Raw genomic sequence first — 27,876 nt, 5'->3', positions numbered from 1 at the left:
GACTAAAGAAAAGATTAGTTGACTAAATTAATAGTCAGAAATTTGGCGATTTACTGAGTTAATCAACAGATCTGTAAAAGCTGCTGAATACAATCATGCAGAGACCAACCTTTTCAGGTTGTTGAGGTAAATGTAGATTTCACAATGACTACTGGCTATTGAAAGTTGTTGATGTTATATCTGGAGATACAAGACGTGCATGGACAAAGACATGGAAGACAACTAGTAAACTAACAAAGTCTTGGTCGACTAAAATGGATTCACCGATATAATCGATTAATTGAAGATTTAAAATGTTGGTGAAGTGCACGCTCTAGTGACGTGGACAAGGGAGTGAAGAGAATATCCTTCGGTGTCCCTGTGTTGTGTATGTGGTGCACCGCTGATATTCACTAGGGTGACTGTGTGTGTGTGTTTTTGTGTGTGACAGTTACAGTTACTGTTTAGTACAACAAAAGAGTCTCCGGTGTCTGTGTGCATGTGTGCCACGGCATTCGGCTTTTCGCCAGCTGTCATTGAATAGTGTCAGTGGTCAAATCACAGGACAGGAAACCATGGAGACGTGTCATTGGTCAAATCAGCAGTGGTGAAAAAGTACTCGAATGTTTTACTTAAGTAAAATGATCAATTCTGCAATATAGAAATACTACGTTACAAGTGAAAGTCCGGAATTCAAAATGTAGGGGGCACGGTGGCACAGTCTGTAGTGCTGTCGCCTCACAGCTAGAAGGTCCTGGATTCGATTCCCGCTGGGGACACCCTGGGGCGCTGGGGGCTTGTTCTCTCCTCCACGTCATCAGTGCCCATACCCGAGGCGGGGTTGGCGAAAGGGGCCTTTCTGTGTGGAGTTTGCATGTTCTCCCCGTGTCCCCTAGGGTAGGTAGGTACCCTCACAAAAAACATGCAGTAATCCTGGTCTCGACTCTAAACTACCTCCCCCTGGCCAGCCGGGGCACCAGATGGAGGGGAAAGGAACTGGTCGTTTCCACGCACTACGTCTGGCCGGGGAAAAACTCTCCCGTCAGGTGAAAAGAAGCCGCTTGGACTCCTCGTCCATAAAGGAAGCATGAGGTCAGTCCGCTGCCCCCCCAAAGTTGGCAGAGGAAGTGTAGCGCCCATTACATTAGATAATTGACACTGGGTGAAAAAATGGGTTGCAAAATCATGGGATAAAAATGTAAGAAAAAAAGTTTTCAAATGTACCGGTATATAAAAATCTTTTGGAAATAGCAGATTGGCTATTTTCAAATGGCTGAAATATATACTGTATAGTGCTGAAGTGGCTAATGTATCTTTTGTAATAATTATCAAAATCTACAAAGTAACTAAAGTTTTCAAATAATTGAAGTAAAATATACCTCAAAATGAGTCAACTTGAGTAAATGTACTTTGTTAATTCACAGCACACCACGTGTCGTTTAGGTACTGCAGTCACACTGTTATCCAAAGTCAATTGAAAGTAGGACAGGAAGAACAGAAAAGGCTTAAAGGCTCAAACTGACACAATTCCATGCAGGGTCAGAGCAGGCACTCCTTTTCTTTTACAAAAGATGTAACAACATATACCTGGGTTACTAGGGCGATGATTATGAAAGAGTGCGGAATGAAAAGCAAGGGGTAAATACTGGTATTTATTAAGATGAGCATTTGTGACTGATGCAACATTATACTTTGTTTGTGACTTAATAGTTTCTAAATTTAACGCATGACATTGTGCATAATGTGGACCGTCTAGTCCACTGGATCTCAACGTGGGGTCCCCCCAGGGGTCCTTGAGGTGGTTTAAATATGATTCAGGTTATCTAAAAACAAATCTTCTCTTATGGGGTTCCCTGGCGCTAAATCTTTTCCCCTCAACTCAAATAATGGAGAAAACAGTACTATGACCTGCATCAAAGTAAGAAATAAATGTATGTGCAGGCAGTATTAAAAGCATGAACAGTTGTTTAAGGATGTGAATACAGGGAAGTCCTGAAGCGGCCAAGAGAGGGAAGTGATGCATTTAAAAAGACAGACAGACAGTGAATGACATTTAGGAAGAGTGAGCAGACGAAAGAGAAGCTTCTGTTTCGACAGACAAGTAGATGAGGGGTAAAGGAAAGGCCTCACCTTATCACCTAAAACTGGAGTATGAATATAGGCCTTTAGAATAGATAATGGGGTCGGACAAGGATGTATTGTATTGAGCAGGATGGAAGCTGAGGTGATTATCATTAGAGATTTGCTTGCGTGCATGGTATTTAGGTGAATCAATGACATTTGAAATTGAATACAATGGGGAAAAGTCAGTTGATGGTGATTGGTGTGAAGGACGTCTGCCTTTATATTATTTATGTTTTCTCTGTGGAGAATAATTATTATTTTAATATAGGATAGAAAGGGAATAATTTTTTTCCCCTCACTTTTCATTGAGTCAAGTGAGTCCACTGTCTGATTCTGTGGGCACATAAACAATCATGGCTGTGTTATTTTTCCTGCATTTGTTGTTGTTTATGTTTTGCTATTCAGTCAGGTGGCACTGATCATGGATTTATCGTCAGTGTTGCAAACCGTGCAATCAATCCATGCCATAAATCGAGGCCGAGGGACATGGACAGATCATGTTCCCGCCCGGTCACAACCAACCAGGCTCACGGGTTGTTGCCTGGAGTCCTGTTTGATTTCTCCAATGTTGTTTTTTGTGTTTTTGTTGTTGGCACCATGACACGTTGCGGTGTTGTCACGTGTCGGGTGTCGCGTTGCTGACTCCGGGTCAGTTAGAAATGTTTCCTTTGAGGTCACAGACCTATGCTCCCGTCTATCCAGTGGTGGAAAGTAACCAAGTACTTCAGTATTGTACTGAAGTGTAATTTTGAGGTATTTGTACTTTACTTGCGTATTTCCAATTTCCAGTACTTTTACTTCTGCTCCACTACATCTCGGATCCAAATATTTTGTTTTTGTTTATTAAGACTTGTTTTTGTGCCTTTATTGATAGTTACATTGAAGACAGACAGGAAAAAGGGAGGAAGAGACAAGTGAGAGAAATGCAGCAATGGTTGTCATGAACGGGACTCGAACTAGCCCTTGTTGTTTCATACAGTTTGTACAGTATTTCACATACAGAGCCATAGAACACCCTGATTCATTTCTGTTCGGGTACTAAATGTGATAAATGCTCCGTTTGTACTCGCCCATTAAATAATTCCATATCCATGTGAACGTTCTGGCACAAAACGTGTATTTAGTCAATTATCTCCACTTTTTCAAGAGATGCACACGGACGTCTTTCTCTCCGGGCAAAGGGGCCCAGAATGACAGCTGGACTTCATTTATCAAAACTTTGTCTGATCACCACAAACGCCAATTGACCAGGGAAGCACAAATGTTTGGGTCACACAATTGGCAGGTGCCTTGCGATAGGTGCTGGGTAATTAATCACACCACTTGCCAATTGTGTGACCCAAACTTTTGTGTTTCCCTGGTCAATTGGTGATGACGTCTGCGGTAAACAACAGGAAGTATTGGTAAAATCAGTCCATCGATCATTCCGGGCCCCTCGCCCGGAGAGAAAGATGTCTGTGTGCATCTCTTGAAAAAGTGGAGATAATTTACTAAATACACGTTTTGTGCTAGAACGTTCACATGGATATGAAACTAGAGGACCACATTTCACTCCACGTCTTTGGAATTATTTAATGGGTGAGTACAAACGGAGCATTTATCACATTTAGGCCGCCCATAATTCAATTCAACCAGGAACTGGTGGAAGGGATCTATGCCTCTGATACATGATAATTTACGAAGTTAATTAAATGATCACAGGCATTCTCTAGACTCGAACATGCGACACGACGCGCTGTCAGGCCAGAGCCTATATGTGGCATGCGAACTGGACCATTAGGCCAGTGGGCCTAATGGTAGATCCACTACATTTATTTGAACACTTTAGTTACTAGTTACTTTGCAGATTTTGATTATTACTGGTATTATGAAACACACATTAACCATTTCAGCCCTATACATTTTGGCCATTTGAAAATAGCCCATCGACAATCAACACGATACATTGTAAGCTTGCAGATCTGCTATTTTCTTATTATTATCTTGAAATGGGACATTCTGCATAAAGAGTACTTTTGGTATTTAAATACATTCTTATGGCAATACTTATTCCGGACCTATAGATAGATAGATTTCTTTATTTTTGTGTCATGCACCAAAGGCGCACAGCCCACATGGACTTACAGGACACACCATATCATTGCTTCAATATTGCATCCTTTACATGTAACAGAGCATTTATGCATTGCAGTAGTATTGATACTTTTTACATTTGAGTACTTTTTTCCACCACTGCGTCTATCTATCGCGCTCTGTCAGCGGCGTGAGGCAAGTTAAGTAACACTAAAAACCGACCCTGGATCAGCGTGTTCTCTGTCTCGCTCTGATTGGCTGATGCGTGCCGTCTCCTCCCCTCTCCAGCTGTAGACTTGTACCGCAGCCCCGTGCACGTGCACGCACAGTCGCACACAGTACACGCATGCAGCAGCAGAGCCATACCACCATAGATGGACACGACACATACACACACACAGCACCTGCCCGCGATGAGGACTACTTCATTCATTGATTTAAACCTTTTTCTGGCGTTTGTAGCACTCCTATTGTTGCTCATTAGTTCGAGTTCTGGGAGCTTTTAAGCGTTTTTATATATTTATTTGTAACATTTCTGAATGCTGCGCTTAAATAGGCGTGTGACACACGCACGCACCCGGTCCCACCCTCCAAGAAGAACCCTTTAACCGGGGAGCGGACTAGTTCCCATGGCGCTGTGTGTTTAGGAGGATTTATTATATCGTTTTATTTTTGGTTTTTTTGGGTGACGGCTGACCGAGTGCCATCGCAGCGATGCCTCCCGGCGTTGTTACCCCTCCACGGAGCGCTACGCTCGGCTGCTTCTGCTGCGTCCGCTGCGGGATGATTTCTCAAGGAAAGACCGACCAGCAGTAAGTTTGCAAAGCAGGCGGATTCGTTTCGATCTGTGTGGTTTCCAACCCTTTTCATATCAAGGTCATGATTGTTGATTCGGCATTTGAACCACCCATTTGATGAAATTTAGCCTGATCAGACCCAAGACTTAGAACATGATGTTATCATACGATTTTGTCACAATGACAATTCCATACTGTATTGATGTTGGTACCACATAGGGCATAGGAGACGTAACAGGCGAACGTTGATCAAATCAAATCAATTCTTCTACATTCTCTGTGTGTGTGTTAGCTCTGATCCATAATGTGTGTGTGTGTGTGTGTGTGTGTGTGTGTGTGTGTGGGTTATGTTTCCTGGCATTCCGCAGCTTGTTTTTTGTGAAGCACTTTGGGTTGCCTTTTATGTATGAAAGCCGGTGCTATATATATATAAAGATTATTATTATTATTATTATGTGTGTTCAGACAATATTATTTAGGGCATTCAGTGTTTATTTTGGACAGCGTTGAAACAGACCCTGCAGTCAACTCAACAGCTGACAGACTGTACTGAGTGGGGACTTTCCATAGATGGTAGCTAGCTAGCTATGTATAGAGAAAACATATTTATGGTCTAAACAAAAAAAATATTTTTTTGTTAATGGGTTCAAGCTCTATATTCTGATAATAGGCTAATTATTGCTACTTATGAAGTGTTTGTTCAACAGGGGTGGGCTCTCCCCATCTCTCCTTAGCGCTTTAATAATCAGGAAAGAATTCAGGTGAGTTGCACTTGCAAATGTCATCCAAGCATGTTATCCATGTATCAGGTTCAACTTATTGATGCTGTACCCTGTAGGAGTTCTCTCTCCTGATAAGATACAATTGGTATCCCAACCTGAGAGGAGGAGAGACAGGGAGACTCCTGTAACTGAACAAACACTCTTTAGCAATGACTACTATCAAAATATAGAGCTAATTAACACTTTAACAAGAACCACTTTATCTACCATATCTGCAATGTGCAAAGTGTTGATTTCGCAGACTAAAACTGTGACGAAAAATGTTCGATGACTACCTTTTTTCACTGACAAAAACAAAATAAAAGCTAAATAAAATCTAATCTATGATTACTAAAGACTAAATATATTGACAATCAATGGGTAATGTATGTGGCAGAGTGGCTCACAACCTCAGCCTGTTGGCCTAAAAGTTTAATATCTCTGAATCATTACATGCAGGGGATATCCCTTTGGCTTAGTGGTTAAGATGTTGGCATTCCACGTGAGAAATGTGATTTGGAAAATATCAATAAAGAAACTTTGTAGTTTGAACATCTTGGCAACATAATCTTGGCAACATCTTGTTGAGGCAACATCTTGAAACAGCCTATATCCCAGATATCAGACTCTACCTAACGGTGTGAGGAAGAGTTTGCCTGTCTGTGACTAATGGCCTCACATGCAGTTGGAAAACTTGGCAGACTTCTCTGTTGTGTTTGTTTTGGCTGATGTGGTAGAGAATTGCACCTGAGGCCATCATAGCAAGAAAGACTCATTCAGGATGTGGTGAAATATGTCGATAGATGGATGCTACCTGATGTGTTAAGTAACAAAAGAACACATTTGAACCACATAACCCATTTAAGACTTTAGGCGGATTCTACTAAATAATGCCTTCTAATCTAAATCAGTGGTTCTCAAATGTTTTCGTGCCAGGCCTGGACTAAAATGACACGAATGCTTTCCCGGTTTTCATGAGTAACGCCATATTTTATACTTCCGTTGGCTATACTTTGAAAATAGCTGACCTAGCCCACACATTATGACTTGTTGTTAGCTTGTAGATCTGTTTTGATAAATTAAAATAATCTGCGCCTCTAATGACGTGCTCAAAAGTCAAAATATGGGTTAATGTGGTTAAAATGTGTACACCATTTCACACGCTGGTGGCTTTCCTTGTGTTCTTTGTAAGGTTGCCCATTGAGAAGGAGACCAGTGATTATGCTTATCTAAGCTTGAGAGAGTTCAAAGTCTACTTCCTGTTAGAAGAGCCCGGCTCCATGGAAATATAGGCAACTGACACTGACTGGCTGGGGAGGCCAAACAGTGTTTATTAAGGAAGTGCAGAGAGACAGCGTTTAATTACGGCATCCTGGCAAGGTGTGTGTGTCAGTGTGTGTGCCGGGAATTCCGTGGTAAGAAGCCAATAACATCTTATTTCCTTGTCTGCTGTGTATGGTTGGGGTTTCTGGTCTGTAGGCTTTAGGAAGATGGGTGTTACAGGCCAATGTTGTATGTACTACATACAACAGGTGCAAGATGTAGGCTAGCACTAATGTAAATACTACATTTATGTGTATGCGTTTACCACCTTGCTTGCTTATTGTAAGTAGTCTGCTTAATGCCTATATTGATAATAACTCCTATCACACCAAGTACTACTGTAGGACCTGGGCCACAGGGAGTACTGTAATGGCTGAACAAATAACATAGGTGTTTATATTTTATACACGGCAGTAACACAGGCTTAGCAATTGGTTCACAGGTTTAATAAAAAAATCGATTGATTAATTAATTGATGCTTTTATTGACAATGCATATACATGGACGTATTTGTACATTGAGTCAGAATAAAAAAGTCTGCACACCAATTTCAGCTCCCAATAATTCTTAATTTCTTTACTTAGAAAGGTGGTAACGTTTCGGGCCTGAGGAAGGGCTTCGGCCCGAAACGTTTCCACCTTTCTGAGTAAAGAATTATTGGAGCTGAAATTGGTGTGCAGACTTTTTTATTCTGACTGACTATCTTTGATCCGCCACCCAGCCTACATAGGTAATTGGATGTGCGTGTCTATCGGGTGTTTCTTCAGCCTCTTTTGCTACATATTTGTACATTTTACAAAAAAGGGAAAAAACAGTGCGAGCCTTCCATTGTGGTCCTTTATTAGTGCCACACCACGCAGTCTTAAAATAAACACTGAAGATGACGTCTTGAAGTGTGTTGCCAATTATACTGTTAATATTACTCTTATCTCACCTATTTAAAACCAGGTGTTTGCATAAAACCAGGCTGTTGTTTTTTAAACTCTTCGCTGTTATGCTATTGTCATTTGTCTCTCCACAGAAGGTGATAGAATGCAACCCTTTGCAGCCCCTGTGCTCCCATACGGCCTTCTTCAGCCTATATTTATCCCCTAAACCCCCACCCCAACATCTGATAGGGACTGTAAGAGGTCAATGGTGTTGTTGGGCTAACTGTCAAATCCTTAGAGTTAATTTTACTCTAAGGTGTTTACTTTAAAGGTCCACTTGGTTACATTTGTTAAATGAACAGAACACTCCTGATTTTACTATGCATTGCACCCATCTCCCCAAAAGTTAAATACCGGTAATAATAATAATGAGAAATAAAATTAAAACCCGCTCTCACTAGCACAACAATGTTCTGTTCCATCTTTCTTTGTTTGCGGGACATTCTTAACCACAACAGCAACTTGAATTAATTTCCCCCGGCATGGAAATAACCTCGTAAATGTCAGTGCAATTTGATGAGCGCTTAATTACGTCAGGCGTCCAAGTTCCATTACCATTAGTACTGCATATTGCATAATTGTATTGTTCATTTAACAGACGCTCCAAATGTGTACGGCTGCAGCTGGCCCATTTCTATGCCAACTTGTCAAGTTAAGCTATCTGTCCATGAGCCATAAAGTTGGATGTGATCTCTGCCAAAGCTTGTAAAGTCAGAATTGTTGTGTGAGAGAGCCGACTTTATGAGCTAATGTAGAGATTAGCTGTTCGTTCTATTTGTTTTGTGAGAGAGAACGGTTTAAAGCTGCTATCCGTAATTTTTATGTTCTTCGTGAGATTCTAACCCGGTGTCCTTGGTGGGAGACCATACATCTGCTCATTGAAGACTGAATGAACCCCTGCATGGCCAGGGGAGATATCGTGCTTATGTGCTTGAGACCATACTACTTTGGTTGAAACCATTAAAATAAGTTCCGGAGTTCAGCTTTTTGAGGGGCGCTAGCCCCTCCAACGTCTGGCTTTTGAAATGTTGTCGTATGGCAGCCAAGTCTATCTAAGACTTTGAATGTTTGTTTAGAGCACTTTGAACAGAGTGGCAGCCAATTCTGTAATAATTCAAAGGCGACCATCTCTAAGGCCTCTAGAAGTCTCGATCTAAACCTTTGGGGTGGTGGGTGAAGAGGATCCATGTGCCAACACACAGTGATGCGTTACACATACATAATGTGGGCCTAACGGCCTTAGAGATGGTCGTCCTTTAATCATTACAAAGTTCATAGACTTAATGTTTGTTTACACCAGTAAACTGTGTGTGTGTGTGTAACCTGAAATTAATGAAAGTGACCCTGCCATATATGTGCAAGCTTCTAAAAGTCAGGCACCCCTCACCTCACATGAGTGTGATCTTTAAGTTTAAGAGCATGTGCTCAGTCCACACGGGGCCTAATCCAGTCATTCTGTTGTTTTCCCGTCACCCCTCGTCTGCGATGACCCCAGAGTCCCCGACCCCTCCGTCTGTCCCCCTCGTTGGGTCTCTCTCCTCCTGCCTCTTGTCATTTTATGACCCATGTCCAGTACAGTTAAGCCAGCACGTTATTACAACCAGCTGTGTGGCTGCACACACACACACACACACACACACACACACACACACACACACACACACACACACACACACACAATTGCATCTTTGTGCAGCATGAGCACGTAATTTCCCATTTTTGATTATGCAGGACCTTATCTGTGTTTTGTAAGAAAACATGGGAGTAAATTACAGTCAAAGCTTTTTTTTTTTTGCCAATATCTCTCCACACATGCAGTTTGTTCATTGCAGTTATTCCACAGCCATTGTCAACTGTCAAGTAGCCTAAATTAAAGCAAATAGGGTTGTTGTGTGATTCATTCAACTTGTGCTTCACACTCACTCACTCCACCAAAAACACAACTTGAGGGAAAACAGTTTTTTTAACATGTCTGTACTCTTTGGAATTGGGACACAAACAAATCCACAGTGTTGTCCATTTGCAACTCAAGAGTGCACACTCAAGGTTCTGTCACACAGGAACAAGGTCAATAGAGGGAATGCGCATGCATAAAGTAAGTGGAAAAACAAGTGGCAAAGTGAGTTTACCCTTGTTTAATGTCGTTTAATTCAATTAGATAGGACCTTTCTGTTTGGATGTATGGGCTGTCAAGGCCAGAAACTCATTTTTGCCACTCAGTAGGTGTTCCCACATAACTTCTGGGTATGATGATGTCACGCGCATACCTTCCATTTTTGTCATGCTCCCAGTGTGTCCTGATCTACGTTCATTCCCTGCCTCGGGTGTTATTTCATTTCTAGTTTTTCTTTGTCGCTCATCCATCCTATCTCTTTTTGTCTCTCTGTCCAGCATCAGCGAGAGTTTCCTGACGGTGAAAGGAGCTGCGCTCTTTTTGCCACGGGGAAATGGCTCCTCTCCTTCATCCGCCTCTCGCTTCTCACAACTTCGCAGCAAACATGCAGGTGAGATGATGGGTTTTCCTATGCGGTTAAACGTAAGGGCGGAAATGTGCCTTTCCACTGAGTGAAATGTGACTTTCCAGTGACCCACATGACATATTTGTTTACATGCACACAAAAGAAATGTGCCATAGAGCAACACAGTTGCCAAGGGTGCAACGCACACCAGACCTAGCGATGTGCCAGCCAACGAAATAAACACTGAAGAATAAAAGAGCTCGTAGCTGCCAATGCCAAAAATGTATTGTGGACACAGAGTTTCTGACAGACCAAGCTGCCATGTTAACGGTCGTGAGGAAATCATGAAAGCTGAGCCATTGTTTCTTGTCTGTTTTGTGCCTAAACTAGGAGACCTCCAGCAGCATCTGCAGACCATGTTTACTCTGCTCAGACCCGAGGACAACATTAAACTGGTGGGCACTGGGCACACAAGCAGGCATAACACAACACACGCACACACAAATCCAGTTTCAAATCCAACTTCCACTTACAGAACGGGAAATCTAACATCCAGTACCAGGGACCTATTGGCACTTAAGCCCTGTTTTTGTTGTTCATTTGTAGTTCTACAATAGATCTATGCTATTTTCTCTCTCTCGCTTCCTCTGCTCGTTTCTATATAATATCCTCAGGTGCTGACCTATAATGGCATATAAAATACACTGTAAAGCAGCTTTCTGTTTTACAGCCTGACTGCTTGGAATAAACTCCGGGCAGCCTCTGTAGATTGCTTTAAAGCACAGCTCAAGACTTATTTCTCCACACTTATTTTGAGTTGATTTTTAACTGTCTGTGTTGTTCATGTCCTCACTGTTTTTCCATATTCACTACCTTTTTTGCTTTGCCTTTTTAATGTTTTATGCATTTGCTTTTCCTTTTTCTTTGGTGCTCCGTAAAGCACTTTGAGCTGCATTTCATGTCATGAAAGTGTGCTATACAAATAGTGTTATTCTTCTTCTAGGCGGTACGTTTGGAGAGCACTCAGCTCCTGGGCACCCGCTACATGGTGGTGGTCTCCACCAATGGCCGGCAGGACACGGAAGAGAGCGTGGTGCTTGGCATGGACTTCAGTCCCACAGACAGGTAGGGCTGTCACCATACAATACAAAGAAATTACTGACATTGAATTAGTAATTTCAAAAAAGAAAATGTAAGAGTAGCGGAAAAGGTTAATCTTCTATTTCTGCTATTTATGGGAAACGTTTGAGAATGTGTGAACATTTTTCAACATGGAAACAATTGACAGGCCTACGGTTTGGATTTATTACCCAAATCAAGTATCAATACTGCAATGTAGAAATAGTCTTGTTATAAGTAAGTCCGGAATTCTAAATTTACTAACTACAAGTTACAATGTATAAATAATGTAAAATATATAAAAATCTGTTGAATCTACAAGCTCAAAATGCGCCCAGGAGCTTGTAGATCGGCTATTTTCAAATGGCCTAAATGTGTACCGGTATAAGGCTCACGTGGTTATAGTATGTTTTGTAATAATAAGCAAAATATACAAAGTAACTCGTAAATATAGTTTACTATATTAGAAGTAAAGTAAAAGTACTGTACTAACATTTGGAAATACTCCAGTAAAGCGCCACTCCAGCAATACTCCAGTAAAGTACAGTAAAGCACCACTGCTTGCCAGAAAATAATCACCAGCATGTGTGTCATTTGGAGTGATTTGACTTCACCACCCTAAACCAAAGTGTCCTTGTCTGCCTTCCAGCTCGTGTTCGGTGGGGCTGGTGTTGGCGTTATGGAGCGACACGTTGATACACCTAGATGGAGATGGGTAAGTTAGTTCATGGCAGCAACCGCACATAATTATGGAGTATGTACTGTAGACAGACAGGTTAATCCAGTGGTTCCCAAACGGTTTGCCCTAAAACGAGTCCAGGTGTGCCTTGGGATTTTGTCAACCACACATTGCGATATAAACAGACTTATACTTTTTTTTTTTTTTTTTCCTTTATCAATATTTTATGGTAACTCTTTTCACCATACAGAGGCAAATTCTATACCCTGGCCTAAACCTTTTAAAGACCGGGTGAAATGGTTAATTTGGGATGTTTTATTTTGAACTTTCAGCCTCAAACGCTAGGATCTCAGTGTCTGAACCATTCAGAGCTATCCCTCCAGGCTATGGGACGTCTCTCCGTCTCATGCATGTGCGGTTGCACGCATGCAGAGTGGTTGTTTACAAAGTGACAGAGAGATGGCAGCAAAGCCAGGGGGTTATCTACATATTTTAGCGTGATGATTACGTTTAAAACTAGTATTACAGTGTCTGGATGTCATCTTGAATGAGATTAAAAACTCGTTTTCAGGAATTAATTAAAATTAAATCTTTATGGACTTTTTATATAAAAATACACAAATGAAAATCCATCCATTGTTAGGTATGCCCATATGATGACCATGGATGTTTTCTAAAAGTGTGAAAAACATGTTTTTCATTTCACTAGGTTTTCTTTAACCACTTTAAACCTCCTGTCACTATTTTGGGCAAATTGTGTTCCTATGTAGTGCCTCTTGAATGCGTGACAAAAATGGATTGAGGCTTGGCATGTCCCCTTTGGACCCCTGTCATTCTGTCTCCTCTGTCTCTGTCACCCCTGTCTAACCTCTCCTTTGCTCCCCTGCCCCTCCCCCACAGAGGTTTCAGTGTGTCCACGGATAACAGAGTCCATGTGTTCAAGCCCGTGTCAGTGCAGGCCATGTGGTGAGTTCACGTTGTTTGGTGGATAAGAGTACATCACAGTCTTTAAAGCATGCATCACATGACACTACTAAACCCTTAGCCTATGGGTTCTGGTCAGTAGGGTCAGAATGTCCACACACACGTTTATGTGTAGAATATCTAATCTAATATTTTCACCATTTTATTCTGACTTCTATAAAAAAAATTCAGGGAAAGTACAAATACCTCTAAATTGTACAGTAAATGTACTGTTAAGCCTTTAAACTAAAGCATGCGTCACATGACACTCCGTCTTTGTCCTGTCATGATCCCTCTCTGACCACCCACACCTCTCCCTCTTATCGATGCCCCCCCCAGGTCGGCGCTCCAGTCGCTCCACAAGGCGTGCGAGGTGGCCCGTTGCCATAACTACTTCCCGGGCAGCCTGTTCCTCACGTGGGTCAGCTACTACCAGAGCAGGGTCTCCTCCGACCAGACGCGCATCAACGAGTGGAACGCCATGCAGGACGTGGAGTCGCACCGCGCAGACTCCCCTGTACTCTTCTCCGACGTGTGAGTCATCCCATCGCGTTCCAACATTGGGGAAACTTGCGTTTTTGGTTTCATTGTGGCACAAATAGAATAGAAAACCAAGACAATAATTCCATAAACAGACGGAACATCTATCTAAGTGCTATTCATTGGAGTTGAATCAGTATGCTGCATAGGCAAAAAAAAAGCCTTTGCAGTTGCCTCTGGGGGCCGCCCAATAGAATATGGATAACAGGATGTTGGCCTGTTTTATTCCGCCCTCAGCCCTCCTCTTCCGTTGGGGCGTGTATGTTTTCATTCCACTAATCCCCAGCGTACACACATTCTGATTCTGAATGCCCCTGCCGACAGAGTCGGTGGTGCAGCTTGGATTCTGTTCTTGAGAGATTGCTGCATAGCTAAATGTATGCATCAGCCCAGCTCAGTGGCCTTTTGGTTAGTGTTCGCCCTGAGACTGGAAGTTGTATACTGACGTTGTCTTTACACGGTGAAATGCATGTCATCCAATAGTGTCTGAACCTGTCCAGAAAAACATACTGGTCCTCATCCACGTAAACAAACTACTAAACTAGCCTGTGGCGTTCAGCTGGTAACCATGGAGACGACGGCATAAATGCCTCTCTGTCTCCCGACATATTTTGTATGACATCTATCGACACTTGCCTTATAAGGTTATGAAAGGCCTTTCGACAAACGGAATATGGAAGATTTTATTTATACATTTATTTTATTGATAATTAATGGAGACCTTTTTTTGCCATCAAGCGCTCTTGATGTCTTGTCCCTGTTGTGGCCGGACTCAGCCCAGTGAAACCACTTCAGTCTAGTCCGACCGCTGCACTCTTCACACATTCTCTCTAAAAACAGTTAAAGTCTGAGTCATGCAACTCCTGTACCTGTACGACACATTCCTTTGTTTATAGAGCTATTAAAGGGAGGACAGCTGAAGAGATCATGAATATGGATTGCCCGCACACACACGCACATTTGACCCACTTGTCGCAGACAGAGATATGGAGTATATATACTTCCATAATGAGTGCAAAGATCGGGGGCGCCGATGGCCTCGTGGTCGAGGCACATGCCACATATAGGCTCTAATGCAGCCTGACAGCAAGTCACGGGTTTGATTCCGACCCTGACGACCTTTGCTGCGTGTCACTCCCTGTCTCTTCCTCCCTTTCACTTCTGTCTTTACTGTACTATCCAAAAATCAAGGCAACAAAAGTGAAGTCCAAAAATATCTAAAAGAACAATACGGTAGTCTGTATATAAGTGCAAAGATCCACAATTACAATATTTATTTTGTTGCACAGTGCTTATGTTGTCCTGTAGATGGCACTGCCACGTTATTCCCCCATTTCTATAGATTAATTTAGTGCCGATTTATTCAATCTGTGAGGATTTCATCATTTACTCAGGAGTCCACTCAGTCTTATGGACCTATGTGCTCCTCAGTTTTAGTCGTATAAATATACAATTTTGATGGTGTAGTAATGGTATATTTTACGCTTGGTTCTATGCTGAAAATGGCAGATCTACAAGACGTGAGCTTATAGATCTGCTATTTTCAGAGCTCAACACAGAGTGCAACCAAACTACTACTACTAGGTTTCTTCTCCACTAGTCCCTCTCTAACATTTTTCATGTTTCAGTCAATAGCCTAGCTTTTATCTATTTTTTATTACGTTTTCGTTGGTGACAGACATGGAATGACCATGTTGCTTGCCTCCCGTGTCCACACAGACCTACAGAGAGAGAACGCACAGAGCGTCTGGTCAAAACCAGACTGAGGGAGATCATGATGCAGAAGGACCTGGAGAACATCACCAGCAAGGAGGTGGGTGTGTGTGTGTGTGTGTGTGTGTGTGTGTGTGTGTGTGTGTGTGTGTGTGTGTAATCTGTGTCAATTTCACTCAAAGGAGGAAAACTGTAAACCAAATGAACCCGTGTACATTCAGACATAGACATTCAGGGATGGTCACCATTACAAATTTAAGTTGATAATTGTCACACAAATAATTGTGATTAGCTATTTCGATAACGATGTTTTTTGCATTGAACATCAGCACGTTACTGTTTGCCTTTTATAGGCTGCTATTTAGGCTTCATAATCACAAATTGGGGGCAGATAATGACAAATATCTTATATATATATATATATATATATATATATATACAAAGAAATCACTGACATCCTATTTTTTTTTTTAATGTTTGAACATTTCTCAACATGGATTAGGTCATTATGTAATAATTGTGACAGGCCTAGTAGACATGACTCATGGACACAAGGAACAAATGTTCCTTGATAGTTGTGTGTCTGGCGATATGGGCGTCTGGTATCTTTGTGCAGTTCCTTGATAGTTGTGTGTCTGGCGATATGGGCGTCTGGTATCTTTGTGCAGTTCCTTGATAGTTGTGTGTCTGGCGATATGGGCGTCTGGTATCTTTGTGCAGTTCCTTGATAGTTGTGTGTCTGGCGATATGGGCGTCTGGTATCTTTGTGCAGTTCCTTGATAGTTGTGTGTCTGGCGATAAGGGCGTCTGGTATCTTTGTGCAGTTCCTTGATAGTTGTGTGTCTGGCGATATGGGCGTCTGGTATCTTTGTGCAGTTCCTTGATAGTTGTGTGTCTGGCGATATGGGCGTCTGGTATCTTTGTGCAGTTCCTTGATAGTTGTGTGTCTGGCGATAAGGGCGTCTGGTATCTTTGTGCAGTTCCTTGATAGTTGTGTGTCTGGCGATATGGGCGTCTGGTATCTTTGTGCAGTTCCTTGATAGTTGTGTGTCTGGCGATATGGGCGTCTGGTATCTTTGTGCAGTTCCTTGATAGTTGTGTGTCTGGCGATATGGGCGTCTGGTATCTTTGTGCAGTTCCGAGGCCGACTTTGACTTATTCTTTGTGCCGGTGTTCTAAAGATCCGTACGGAGCTGGAGATGCACATGACCTGCAACCTGCGGGAGTTCAAGGAGTTCATCGACAATGAGATGATCGTGATCCTGGGCCAGATGGACAGCCCCACCAAGATCTTTGAGCACGTCTACCTGGTAGGTTCACACGCAAGGAGGGAAGGACCTCCTGTGTTGCTGAAGGAACATTCAGAATACTAAATTAGTCGGGGCGCCCGCTGGCCTAGCGGTCCAGGCGCATACCACATAGGCGCATGCCCGACGACCTTTGTTGCGTGTCATTCCCAGTCTCTCTCTCTCCCATTTTCCTGTCTATCTCCACTGTGTCCTAGCAATAAAGGCAAAAAAACGAAATTACTGTACCGGTAGTTCCCGGCTCCAAAGAGTCCTTGAGCATGACATTGACACTGAACCCCTAACTGCTCCCGATGAGCAGCTCGGTGCCTTGCATGGATTCCTCTGCCATCGGTGTGTAAATGGGTACATTGTAATGTAAAGCGTTTTGGAAGTGCTATATGCAGTAAATGCAGTCCATTTACCATTTAATGTGGTTATTTCAGTGCAGTGGTTGGAAGTGGTCTCCCTGCTCTATTGATTTTATACGGGTCTAAACTGAGTGCAATCTCTCTCTTGCCTAGCTCCAGGCGGGTGTTCCGTTTTAGCTTACTGGTGGAAAGTTTGTCTTCCACGCGGGAGACCTGGATTCAAATCTCAGGAAGCGCATAATCCGATGGATTTCAGCTTTGGTTTCAAATATCTTTATTGTGAAGCACAGGATAAAGACATTTCAAACACTTACAAAGTGCTTCCCATATTTTCATTTTTTCCTAAAAACAGGGTGCAATGAAATAAACTATGGGTGAATTTCCATAACTGTTGGATTTCAGCTTTAAGGGGGGGGGGGGAGTGATCCAGCATTACTTTTCTTCTAATCTGTGTGGTAAAGATAGTAGAGGTCAAGTCTCACAATTTCAAGGTAGGTTTTGCTAGCTTGGCTCCGAGCATGCATGTTGTGTTGCATTATGAAAGGCTCTGTTGAAGGAAATGAGTTAGTCTGAGGATGGCGTTTGTTTTTCCCTGCAGGGATCTGAGTGGAACGCATCGAACCTAGAGGAGCTGCAGAACAGCGGGTGAGACAAAAACGCTTTACATCGTGGCCTCTGTCCTTCATACCGTATCCACACTTTCTCATGCCAAAAATATCACTATTAATTTGGGGTATAGAAATATTACAACAAATTCATCACTAAAACGCTTAATTAGAAATATAGCCATATTCAGTCTTGAGAAATTGCTTGACAAGCAAGTTACGGTCTTAAGATGGATCATAACGATAGAATTAGAATAGGAATAGGAATAGTTTAGCATCCAACATTCAACTCATCCACTTTATGTTAACTTTCTCTCCTTTTCCCTCATCTCAGGGTTCAGTACATTCTGAATGTAACGAGAGAGATTGACAACTTCTTCCCCGGAATGTTTGAGTACCACAACATACGCGTCTATGACGAGGAAGCCACAGACCTGCTGGCCTACTGGAATGACACCTACAAGTTTATATCCAGAGCGAAGTGAGTGCACTGTTGATTTAGTTTTAGTCATATTTTAGTCATCTGAAATGTTTTAGTGTTGTCGACTAAATCTAAGATTTGTGTTGACTAAATCTACAGTTCATTTTGGCAACTGAAATGTATTTTGGGGGCCTTGATGCCGTCGTAATGCCTGATTGTATACTGAAAATAGCCAATTGCAACGCATTGCAGTAGATCTAGTTTTTCTAGTCTAGTTTTTATTTGTTGACAGAATTGTCTATATTTAGTCGTCGTTTCTTAGTTTTAATTTTGTTTTGTCAGGTAGTCGGCGAACATTTTTTCGTCATAGATTTCCCCCCCCCCCCCATGTCCTTCCCTTTTCTGACCAATCTCGGATCATGTTTCGCACGTATCTTGCTGACTGCAGATGTTACTGCTGACCGGCTGTGCATCTGATCTGCGACTTGTTTTCCATGTCCGTTAGGAAGGCCGGGGGGAAGTGCTTGGTGCACTGCAAGATGGGCGTCAGTCGCTCTGCGTCCACGGTGATCGCCTACGCCATGAAAGAGTACGGCTGGGACTTGGAGCGGGCGTTCGATTATGTCAAGGAACGGCGTGCCGTTACGAAGCCGAACCCCTCGTTCATGAGACAGCTGGAGGAGTATCAGGGCATACTGCTGGCCAGGTACACACGCACTCCAACCTGCATTCAGATGTATATGTACAATACACACACACGAGACCTCAACGATATGCTTTCCTTCTCTGTCTCCCCTCAGTAAGCAGAGGCACAACAAGCTGTGGCGTTCGCACTCGGACAGCGACCTATCGGAGCACCACGAGCCCCTGGCCAAACCCCCCGTAGCTCAGGCGCAGAGTCTGGGCAGATCGGACCCTCGTAACCAGGCCGGCAGCTCGGCGCCACCCTCCCTCGAGGAGCTGCTCCAGCCGCTGGGAACTCCCTCTCCTGAGGGCGGTCAGCCACCACGGCCAGCAAGTGTGCCCGCCACCTGCGTCCTCTCAGACGGACTGTCGGAAGTTGAACCTTCCCCTGCGGACGACGGTCAAGCCGTAGACGAGGATCCCTTGCCTGGCGAAAGCCCGGTTCTGTCCGTCGACGAGGCGGACAACCTCCAGGCAGGGCCCGCCCAGTCGGCATGCCCCGAAGCACCAACGGCGCCCGTGTCTCCTCCTCTTTCCAACGGCCTCTGTGACGCAGAGGAAGACCCCTCGTTGTCTTCCTGCTCGCCTCCCCTTCCCCAGCCGAGGGCGGCCACTGTGGTTCCCCAGGCTGGGCGGCCTGGCATCTCCACCGTGACCGTCACTGAGAGCGTCCCTGTGGGCGTGCCACACCCGCCCCCGGTCATCCACCATCTCCCCGCATCCCCGTCCCTGAATGCTGCGCCGCAGGACCTCTGCTGCCCTTTGCCTGCGGTGGCGCCCGCCCACCAGCCACAGATGCCCTCCTCAGTGCCTGATTCCTCGAGGACCCCAAAACCAAGCACAATCCCCACGACCCAAGGCTCGTCCGTAACGGTGCCTTCCGCGAAAGCAGACTGTGACCAGCAGCCAGCAGAGCTGCCGCTGGACAGCGTAGCGGACGAGCAGCCCTCCACTAGTGATGACATCATCGACGACCACCCCAGTGCCACTCCGCACGACCCCAAGGTGGTGCCGTCCACACTCGCCATGGACCACATCAACTTCTTCAGCGCCAGGGAGAAGTTCCAGGGCCTGGCGCTGGACGGGAAGGGGCCGTGCATGCAGCTACGTGCTCCTGGGAAGGAGCAGCAACCACTGCCTCAGGACCACTCCGCTAGTGAAGGACAGAAAGAGGAAGAAGACAAGTTAAAGGTAACACATATATTTTTGGGGCTTTTCTGCCTTTATTGATAGATTTACAGTAGGCTGACAGAAGGTTGGGGGTGTGACATGCAGCAAAGGTCGTCGGGATTGGGAGTCGAACCCGCGCCAGGTTGGATTACTGAATGCCAGGGCCAAAGGTAACACTACTGCTTAGTGCTTACATACTCCATAACTCCACAGTGTTCATTTTAATGAAATTCATAAAACATTTGTATAGCAGAGCTTGTCAATATCTGTTTGTAAATGTATCCAATAAAGTAACTTTCGAAAATAGCTGATCTACAAGTTCACAACGTCTTGCAATGCATTGTGAAACCTCTGATCTGAATAGTCATTCTTATACTGTAAAATTATAGATTACAGTATGTTTATGATACATTTTCTGCTTTTCTTATAGGATAGTTGTTTCCCTTTGATTTCTATATTGATGTATTGTGTACTGAGTGGACACTGGACAGTATAGTTTATTGCTAGGTAGGTTGCACCTGCTGCTGTACTTCGATGTTAATTATCTTACTGATTCCTTGCACCTGACGTTACTGTGATGTTTGATGTTGCTGTTCTGTGATGCTTTTTTCTGTACTGTATATTCTTATCTAGATTCAGAAAACCACACTCACACAAACCTGTTAAGCCTTTAGCACAGTGCATGAATAAACCCAAAGAAAAGCAGTGCAATTTTATTGATGCCCCGCAGCCCCCGGACCCCACTTTAAGAACCACTGCTCGGTGTGCTGACACAAACACTTGCTCCTTAAACTAAATCATTGCACTCTCCCTTGCTCTTAGGAAACGGTAGACCCTGTGCTGGCCACAGAACTGAAAGCGGCCGCACTCACGTTGAGTCCACCTCCCTGCCAGCCAGGGCCCCTGGACCAGGAAGAGAGGCGGCCGAAGCAGGATGCGGCGGAAAGGGCAGCTTTGCCGCAGGAGGAACCTGAAGAGACGAGAGAGGAAGTGAAGAACAAAGAGGAGGACGAGTCGACACCCGTGCCTTTCTCCAGCGATTGGACACGGGGTTCTGTGCGGCGCGTCACACGGCAGCTTGAGCAGCGGATGAAACAGGAGCAGGACTCGCCACCGGCGCCCTCCCTGTCTCCCCCCTCCGCCCCCCTCGGCTCGTCATGCACTCTGCGACGTTCACAATTCCTCGCACTCCTCCCTGCCACCGGATCTCCCCCAGAGATGGCGGCTGACCCTCAGGACACGGCCCTCTGCTTGCAGGGGTCTACTGTTTGCACTGTGCAGGAGGAAGACGAGGAGGAGTGTGACGCTCTCGGGAAGTGCAGTCCAATGGAGGCCGAGAGCAGTGTTGCAGCTAAAGGGGAGACGCTCCGTGGCGAAGACCGGAGCACTGCCACGCACAAACCCCCCACCAACGGTAGATCTCTCTCTGCCTTGTCGCCTTGTCTCCCTTGCCCCTCCTTCTACCCCTCCGTGCAGTCCACCTTCACTGCGCTTTCCTCTGTGGATTTCCTGTGCTTGGAGGGTGTGACGGAGCAAGAGACCAGCACGGACTGGGACCACCCGGCCGAGTATCCCCAGGGGGACATTATCATGAGGGAGACGTGGGAGACGCTGCGTGAGCTGGGGGCCTTCCTGAGGCAAGTAAGCTCCGGCGGCCCCGTTAGGGACAGGCGCGTGGACCGGGGCTGCTGGGACCACGGCCTGGCCATCGCCCCGCGAAAGAGAGCCAACGGCATCCGGCAGAGGGCCCGAGAGGTTGAGGCCAGGATGCGCCAGGCGGGCCTCACCCCTCCCTCCACTCTGATGAAGCGCTCTGCTTCTCTGGCCAAGCTGGGCTGCCTGGAGCTGCTGGCCAATGACCTAAGCGAGTGGGAGCTGAGCCACGCCTCGTCCGCCCGTTCCTTGGCCGAACCCCAAATCCACGCCTCCATCGACGAGTCCAAGAAACAGCGGGTCCACGGCTCCCAGCCGCCTCCGCCCGGAGACCTCGGTGCCGGGCCGGAGAGACTCTGTGATGGCGGAAAAGCTGATTCGGGACTGACCCCGCTTCCGCACCACCACCAGAACCAACCGAGAGGGAAAGTCCCCGACTCTGGCCAAGTCCTGTTGCAGACGCCCCCCGGACTGATCTCTGTGGCAGCAAGGCAGCAGTATGGTAGGACACACCCTCTGCGGAGACTGAAGAAACGGACTACCACCCTCTACCACACCATGTGATCCTCGCCATTTTCTGTATGTGTGATTGTGTGCACTGGAGAGGTGGAGATGGAACAGAAGTGCACATTTTGGAGAAAATTATTTGCCTCCTTGCCTTAAAAGATATGTTTAGTTTTGGGCCTGTAGTTTTACTAGCAAACCTCCAAATAAAGCCTAATACATGCTCTGTCGTACGATGGTGACATGTTACGAAAATGGCAGTTGTACAAGCTTACAACGCATCACAGATGCAACACTTGTACAAAGGATATTTTTGGCATGACACCATTGTACGACAAAGTATAAATCTGGCTTAATACACATAGGGGGGAAAAAAATACTTCATATAAACATTTGCATGCCAAATAATTCAAAACACATCACAATAATCCTCAAACTATACACGTAGTATGATTCTGAGCTTATAACATTAAAGCTTTCATGTTCACTCTTTACGTTATGTTATTTTCTTCTCCATTGTCAACCTAATGTTTGCCTCAGCCCAGCATTGCAACACATAAGCTCGTATGTAGATCGTCAATTTGGGAATATTTCTACAAGCTCACAATGTGCTGTGATGCCTTGTGAGACGAAGTTTATAGGGTTTAAGTGGTAGCAGGAAATGTGTTTACTTTGAAAATGGTTTGAGTACAGTATATGAGTAGATATGTAGAATCACTACAGAACAGAAAAACAACACAGATAGTGGTATGTAGAAAATGACTTTGCCATTTCTACCGCCCAAATAAAAATGTTGCAATCAAAGTACAGGTGCCGTTCTCACGGATGACTTTCTTGGGGCGATCCACAGTCGGAGACTCGGAGTGAGCTAGGCTTGAAGATTTGGACCTCATAAGTTGAGGGTGATTTCTGATTTTAGATTTCTCTTAAGTTTAAGTTGAGATTTCTGTTAATAAAAATAGAAGAATCTAAGTTGAGCCACTGTGTTCCAGGAGGGTGTCTGTAGGTCAGCATGGTGAGTGAAAATGTCTAAAGCTTTTCTGTCATCTCTAGACGGCAGAAAAGTGACTAGTAGAGAGAGCTACCAAAGCAAGGCTGATGGTTTTATCTCATGAAACAACAAAAGAATACAATACACAGGTCGAGTTAGCAAGCTGGTTGTATACCAGTGGTACACTGAAATACAAAGAGGCTGGGGTTTGTTGTTGGTTTCTTTAGTTTTTCCGTTTTTTATTTTATTTTATTTTAGTTTTAACTGTCAACTACACTTTTACCTCAGTTGGCCTGCACCAAATCTCATCAGCTGCAATGTCCGGCTCTGGATTCCTGGAATGTCACTGAAGGCCATCCACGAACTCAATTTCGATTGAGTCAATTTCACAACTCGAAAAACTGAAATAAGCACTTCTCTCATTTCTAGAACAGTTTTGATGCCACTGAATCTGTTGTGCGCATGCGTGCGTGTGTGTATTGTGTGTGTGTGTGTGCGTGCGTGTGTGTGTGTGTGTGTGTGTGTGTGTGTGTGTGTGTGTGTGTGTAATGGTTGGGGAGAGTTTGTGGAACATGGATTTATTGGGAGCCAGTGTGTCGTGTATTTCCTCCTGTTTTCTTAAAGGGGATTTATTTTTTATTTTCACGTTTGTTTGTTTTTTTGTTTTTTTTTAGCTTTTGTAAAGGTTTATATTGTAGTGAGTTTATCATAATATGATATTAATATGATTTTATAGCTGTTGACCTGCGCCTGTGTGTGAGTGCAAGTGTGTAGCACAATGTGTGTGAGTGAAACTGTAGCACAATTTTCCCCATGTAGATGTGTACATGTTTAATTGATCTGTCCCTTTTTGTACACATCAGGGGTGTGCCTATGGCAAGTGCAGTATCCCCCTGCAGTTTTTTTTTTATATCAGAAATTGGACGGGGAGGTCTGTCGATCATGCACTTTACTCCCATCTTTATTTTGTAATGTTATATGCGTGTTCTTTAAATGTATGGTTTCTACTGTTGGGGAGCATGCTTTTAGTGAGTAGCTATGTGCGTGTGTTGTGTGTATGTGTTCTGTGCAAAAAAAGGATGTGTATCCCCCCCCTTCATTTTAAACTATCATTGTAAATATTCTTTTATATCACATGCTTAAACTGTGACCATTAAAGATTTTTAGATTATTGCAAGTGTGAGTGTTTCATTAACCTACCAGCTACGAAGACAGACACATAATTGCAAACGTTCAGTTTAGTCCTGTTTTTGTAATGAGATTCACTGGCTATGATGATTTATTGCGTAATGCGTAACAACTGGTTAGGCATGAATTGTTTTCGACGCTTTCAAGAATACCTGTAATATGTAAAATATTGATTTTGGCAACGAAATTGTCATTGCCAATAAATTGCATAAGTTGGTCTAGGTCACCTACTTTCAGTATCGTTATGCACCCTCTATCAAGTTACAGCTGGAGAAAATCACACCTGTGTGCAACTATACTTTCTTTTCTCTAACACTTTAGAGACGTACAAATATACACTTCTTCTGTCTTGTGCTGCATGTTGTGCCTCGTCCCATGTAAGGTTCATCTCCTTTAGATCAGCAGTCACAGGTCTTTGCCAGGTGGTTTTGGCTCGATCTTGACTTATTTTCCCTACTGTCCATGATGGATCCCAGTAGGGAAATGGACCGTCCATCTCAGTGCAACCTTTGGGATTCGATCCTGGGCCATTCGTAGCACATGACCCAGCCATCGTAGACGGCGGCATTTGATTTCCGACAACACTGGAGCACCTGGTCATCCTGTGCAGCTCTTTATTTGAGATCTCAGGCCAGAAGATGCAGCAGATTTTACGGAGGCATCCATTGTAGAAGGCAATCTTTTGCATATCCAGTTCTGTCACTCACCAGCATTCCGAGCCGTACAGCAGCACTGATTTTACAGTCGGAACTTTGTTCTTAGGCTGTACTGCTTTGAGTTCCAGGTAGGATGGAGCCTTGCACCGTGAGCTTTCCCTAACCTTGCTCTGGTGTCCTTTTTTCTTGCATTGTCCTTGCTGACAAGACAGGTGAACTTCTCGACAAAGTCGAGGGTTTCCCCATTCACAATGATTGGTGCATCTGGGGTGACATTAATGCACATCACTTGTGTTTTGGAGCCATTGGAGCCACCCTGTTTGTTTGGCGTACTGGTTCAGTCTGTCCGTTTTCTCCTGCAGGTGGATATATTTGGAGGAGAGAACAGCAAGGTCGTCAGCAAAATCTAGGTCTTCGAGTTGGGAGAACACTGAATGCCCCTGGGTTTATCGGCCGTTGTCTTCCTCATCACCCAATTGATAGCCATCAGGAAGAGAATGGGAGACATGTTCTCACGATCTTCCATAGGGTATCACGATGTAGGCTGTCGAAGACTTTTCGAAAGTCTATGAAATGTATGTGCAGTGGGGCGTTCCATTCTACACACTGCTCGATGATGTTCTTCAGAGCAAAGATCTGGTCTGTGCAGCCCCTCACTCTCCTGAATCCTGTCTCTTCCTCTCTCAGGTTTTGGTCGACAGCGGATTCAATTCTGCAGAGTAAGATCCTACAAAACACTTTCAATGGTATAGAGGGTATGTGCATGCATAAAGTGAATAGCAAATTGAGTGGCAAATCGAGTGTCAAAGTGAGTTCAATGTCGTTTAACATCGATTAATGCAGTCAGAATTTACTCTTCTGTTTGGATGTATGGGCTGTCAAGGCCAGAAAGTAGTTTTTTTCCACTCTAGGCATTCCCGCATATAACTTCCGGGTATGATGATGATGTCACGTGCATTGACAACAGTGTGATCCCCCACCAGTTGTCACAATTTTGGAGGTTACCTTTTTTTGTCCCTTGTCCCAGTTTTCAGGTATTATTTCCTCTTCTCAGATGTTTCTGAAGAGTTCCGTGAGCACCTTTGTTAAAGTGGTAAGGTTGGCTTTCAGCATCTCTGCATGGATGTTATCTAGGCCGGCAGCTTTCCCACCCTTCATGGCTTGGATGGCACGTTTCACTTCTTCATGGGTTGGGGGACTGGTGTCGATGTTGGGGACATTCTCTGTGGTGAAGGGTTAGCAAAGATCACTTGGTATAGCGAGAGCTTTGCCTTCTGGCTCAGCCCGTTCCTGGCGATGTTGCCATACTTGTCTTTGGGGGTCGACGGGTTGATGTACTTGCCACTGTGTTTCTTTGTGACGCTATATAGATTGTACTAATTTCTCCCCTTGCAGCAGCTTGCTCTGCTTTATCCGCCAGGTCCTCTACAAAGCTGGAGCCGACCTCTTCTGACGTTCCATATGTTGATCTGACCTCATCAAACCCTGTACACTCAAGACACGCTCCATATATGGCCAGTACAGAATTTATTCCATATATTGATCTGTCCCCCAGGGCCAAAGCGCCAGTGCTCGCCCAGCAGTCTGCCGTCACCCAGGCGGATCGCTTCTAGTCCTTATAGGACGTCTTACTGGTTATTGCGAGATGCGACTGTAGGTTGCAGATTACTATGAAAACCTGCAAAACCTATCTGTCCGTTGAGCCGTCCTCCATGGCCTATACAGAATTCATTCCATATGTTCATCTGACTCCAGAAGTGTTAAAGTGACATACGGTAGGCCTACCTCTTTAAATCCTTAGTCAAGGCCCATGGTCTTACAGTATATAATGCATTCATGACTTTGAAATCCTAGTCAAAGAGATTCTATAACAGGAGACGACACTCCCATTAAGTCCCATAGTAACAAGCATGCGGGTGACCAGTGCCCCCGACGGTTGCTTTACAAAACATTATAGTTTACTGTACAAACAAAAACGTGTTTTCATTCTATTCGACATATATGCTTCTACAGAACTGGTCTGTTTAACAGTGAAAAAGTATTAATTCAATATTAAAGTATAAATATGCATAGTAGGCCTACAATAATTATTCACTCATTTATTTATCATATTTAATGATGGATTTAAGGATGGAATGGATCAATACAGAAATTAGTCATTCAGAATTTCAGGTTGCATGTGTGCCCATGCATGTATGCACGCGCGTGACCGTGCATCTTTATGTTCATGAGATGTTATTTATATGTCATACATACATGTATAAGTAACACATGACATGAGTACGATGTTACTTACAATTAACAATCAGAATATCAGTATGTGCACGTGCCGCAATCTTTGAGTGATGCGCCATCTAGTGGTGATTCCAAAAATACAAGTACTGTCGTCTCTTGTTATAAAATCTCTTTGTCCTAGTCCTACGTCACTAGCTCCTACCATGATGTTGGGACCAACAGGCAACAGGTGTTGCAAACAAATGAATTAGTTCTACCGCCAGTCACAAGAAATTGAAGCACGTGTTGGTCCACCACAACATAGGCTACATCATCTGTAGGTGGCACACACTACATTTGAAACTCATAAATTGGTTCTTAGAATCTGCCAGCTTCAGTACAATTAGGCCTTTATGACCATAGATTCATATATCACTGAAAAGTAGGCTACTGTAGCAATTAATTCGCGATTTCAATAGCGATGCTACACACTACATTGACAATGGCGACACAGCCGACACTGACTGACCTCCCTGACGCGCTGGCCCAGTGGCTGACGCGCCACAGATTGGCCACAACTGACACAGTCCGTCCTAAAATAGACCCCCCCCCCCCCTCTCTCTCTCTCTCTCTCTCTCTCTCTCTCTCTCTCGCTCTCTCTCGCTCTCGGTGTG

At 44.3% G+C, this 27,876-nt stretch overlaps 1 protein-coding gene across 2 annotated transcripts in view; it reads left to right on the top strand.

The window, feature by feature from the left end:
* The window catches only part of ssh2b (slingshot protein phosphatase 2b), a 37,187-nt gene extending 12,872 nt beyond the window's left edge, over window positions 1–24,315 (top strand). The window contains exons 1-14 of one of the 2 annotated variants that reach the window (XM_080780041.1): window positions 4,566–4,988; window positions 10,378–10,490; window positions 10,836–10,900; window positions 11,449–11,570; window positions 12,214–12,279; window positions 13,144–13,209; window positions 13,546–13,740; window positions 15,466–15,559; window positions 16,641–16,769; window positions 17,715–17,761; window positions 18,056–18,202; window positions 18,648–18,848; window positions 18,943–20,017; window positions 20,819–24,315. In XM_080780041.1, coding sequence (XP_080636167.1) covers window positions 4,891–4,988; window positions 10,378–10,490; window positions 10,836–10,900; window positions 11,449–11,570; window positions 12,214–12,279; window positions 13,144–13,209; window positions 13,546–13,740; window positions 15,466–15,559; window positions 16,641–16,769; window positions 17,715–17,761; window positions 18,056–18,202; window positions 18,648–18,848; window positions 18,943–20,017; window positions 20,819–22,213 — 3,813 coding nt within the window. In that variant the 5' untranslated portion in view covers window positions 4,566–4,890 and the 3' untranslated portion in view covers window positions 22,214–24,315. Of the gene's footprint in view, window positions 1–4,565; window positions 4,989–10,377; window positions 10,491–10,835; window positions 10,901–11,448; window positions 11,571–12,213; window positions 12,280–13,143; window positions 13,210–13,545; window positions 13,741–15,465; window positions 15,560–16,640; window positions 16,770–17,714; window positions 17,762–18,055; window positions 18,203–18,647; window positions 18,849–18,942; window positions 20,018–20,818 lie in introns of those variants that run through there. The other variant, XM_080780040.1, reaches the window with a different exon arrangement.
* Window positions 24,316–27,876: the final 3,561 nt, after the last annotated feature.

The sequence above is a fragment of the Protomyctophum bolini genome (genome assembly GCF_963924005.1).
Source record: "Protomyctophum bolini genome assembly, chromosome: 13".
NCBI classification, from domain to species: domain Eukaryota; kingdom Metazoa; phylum Chordata; class Actinopteri; order Myctophiformes; family Myctophidae; genus Protomyctophum; species Protomyctophum bolini.
This window is presented reverse-complemented; position numbering and strand designations above follow the sequence as displayed.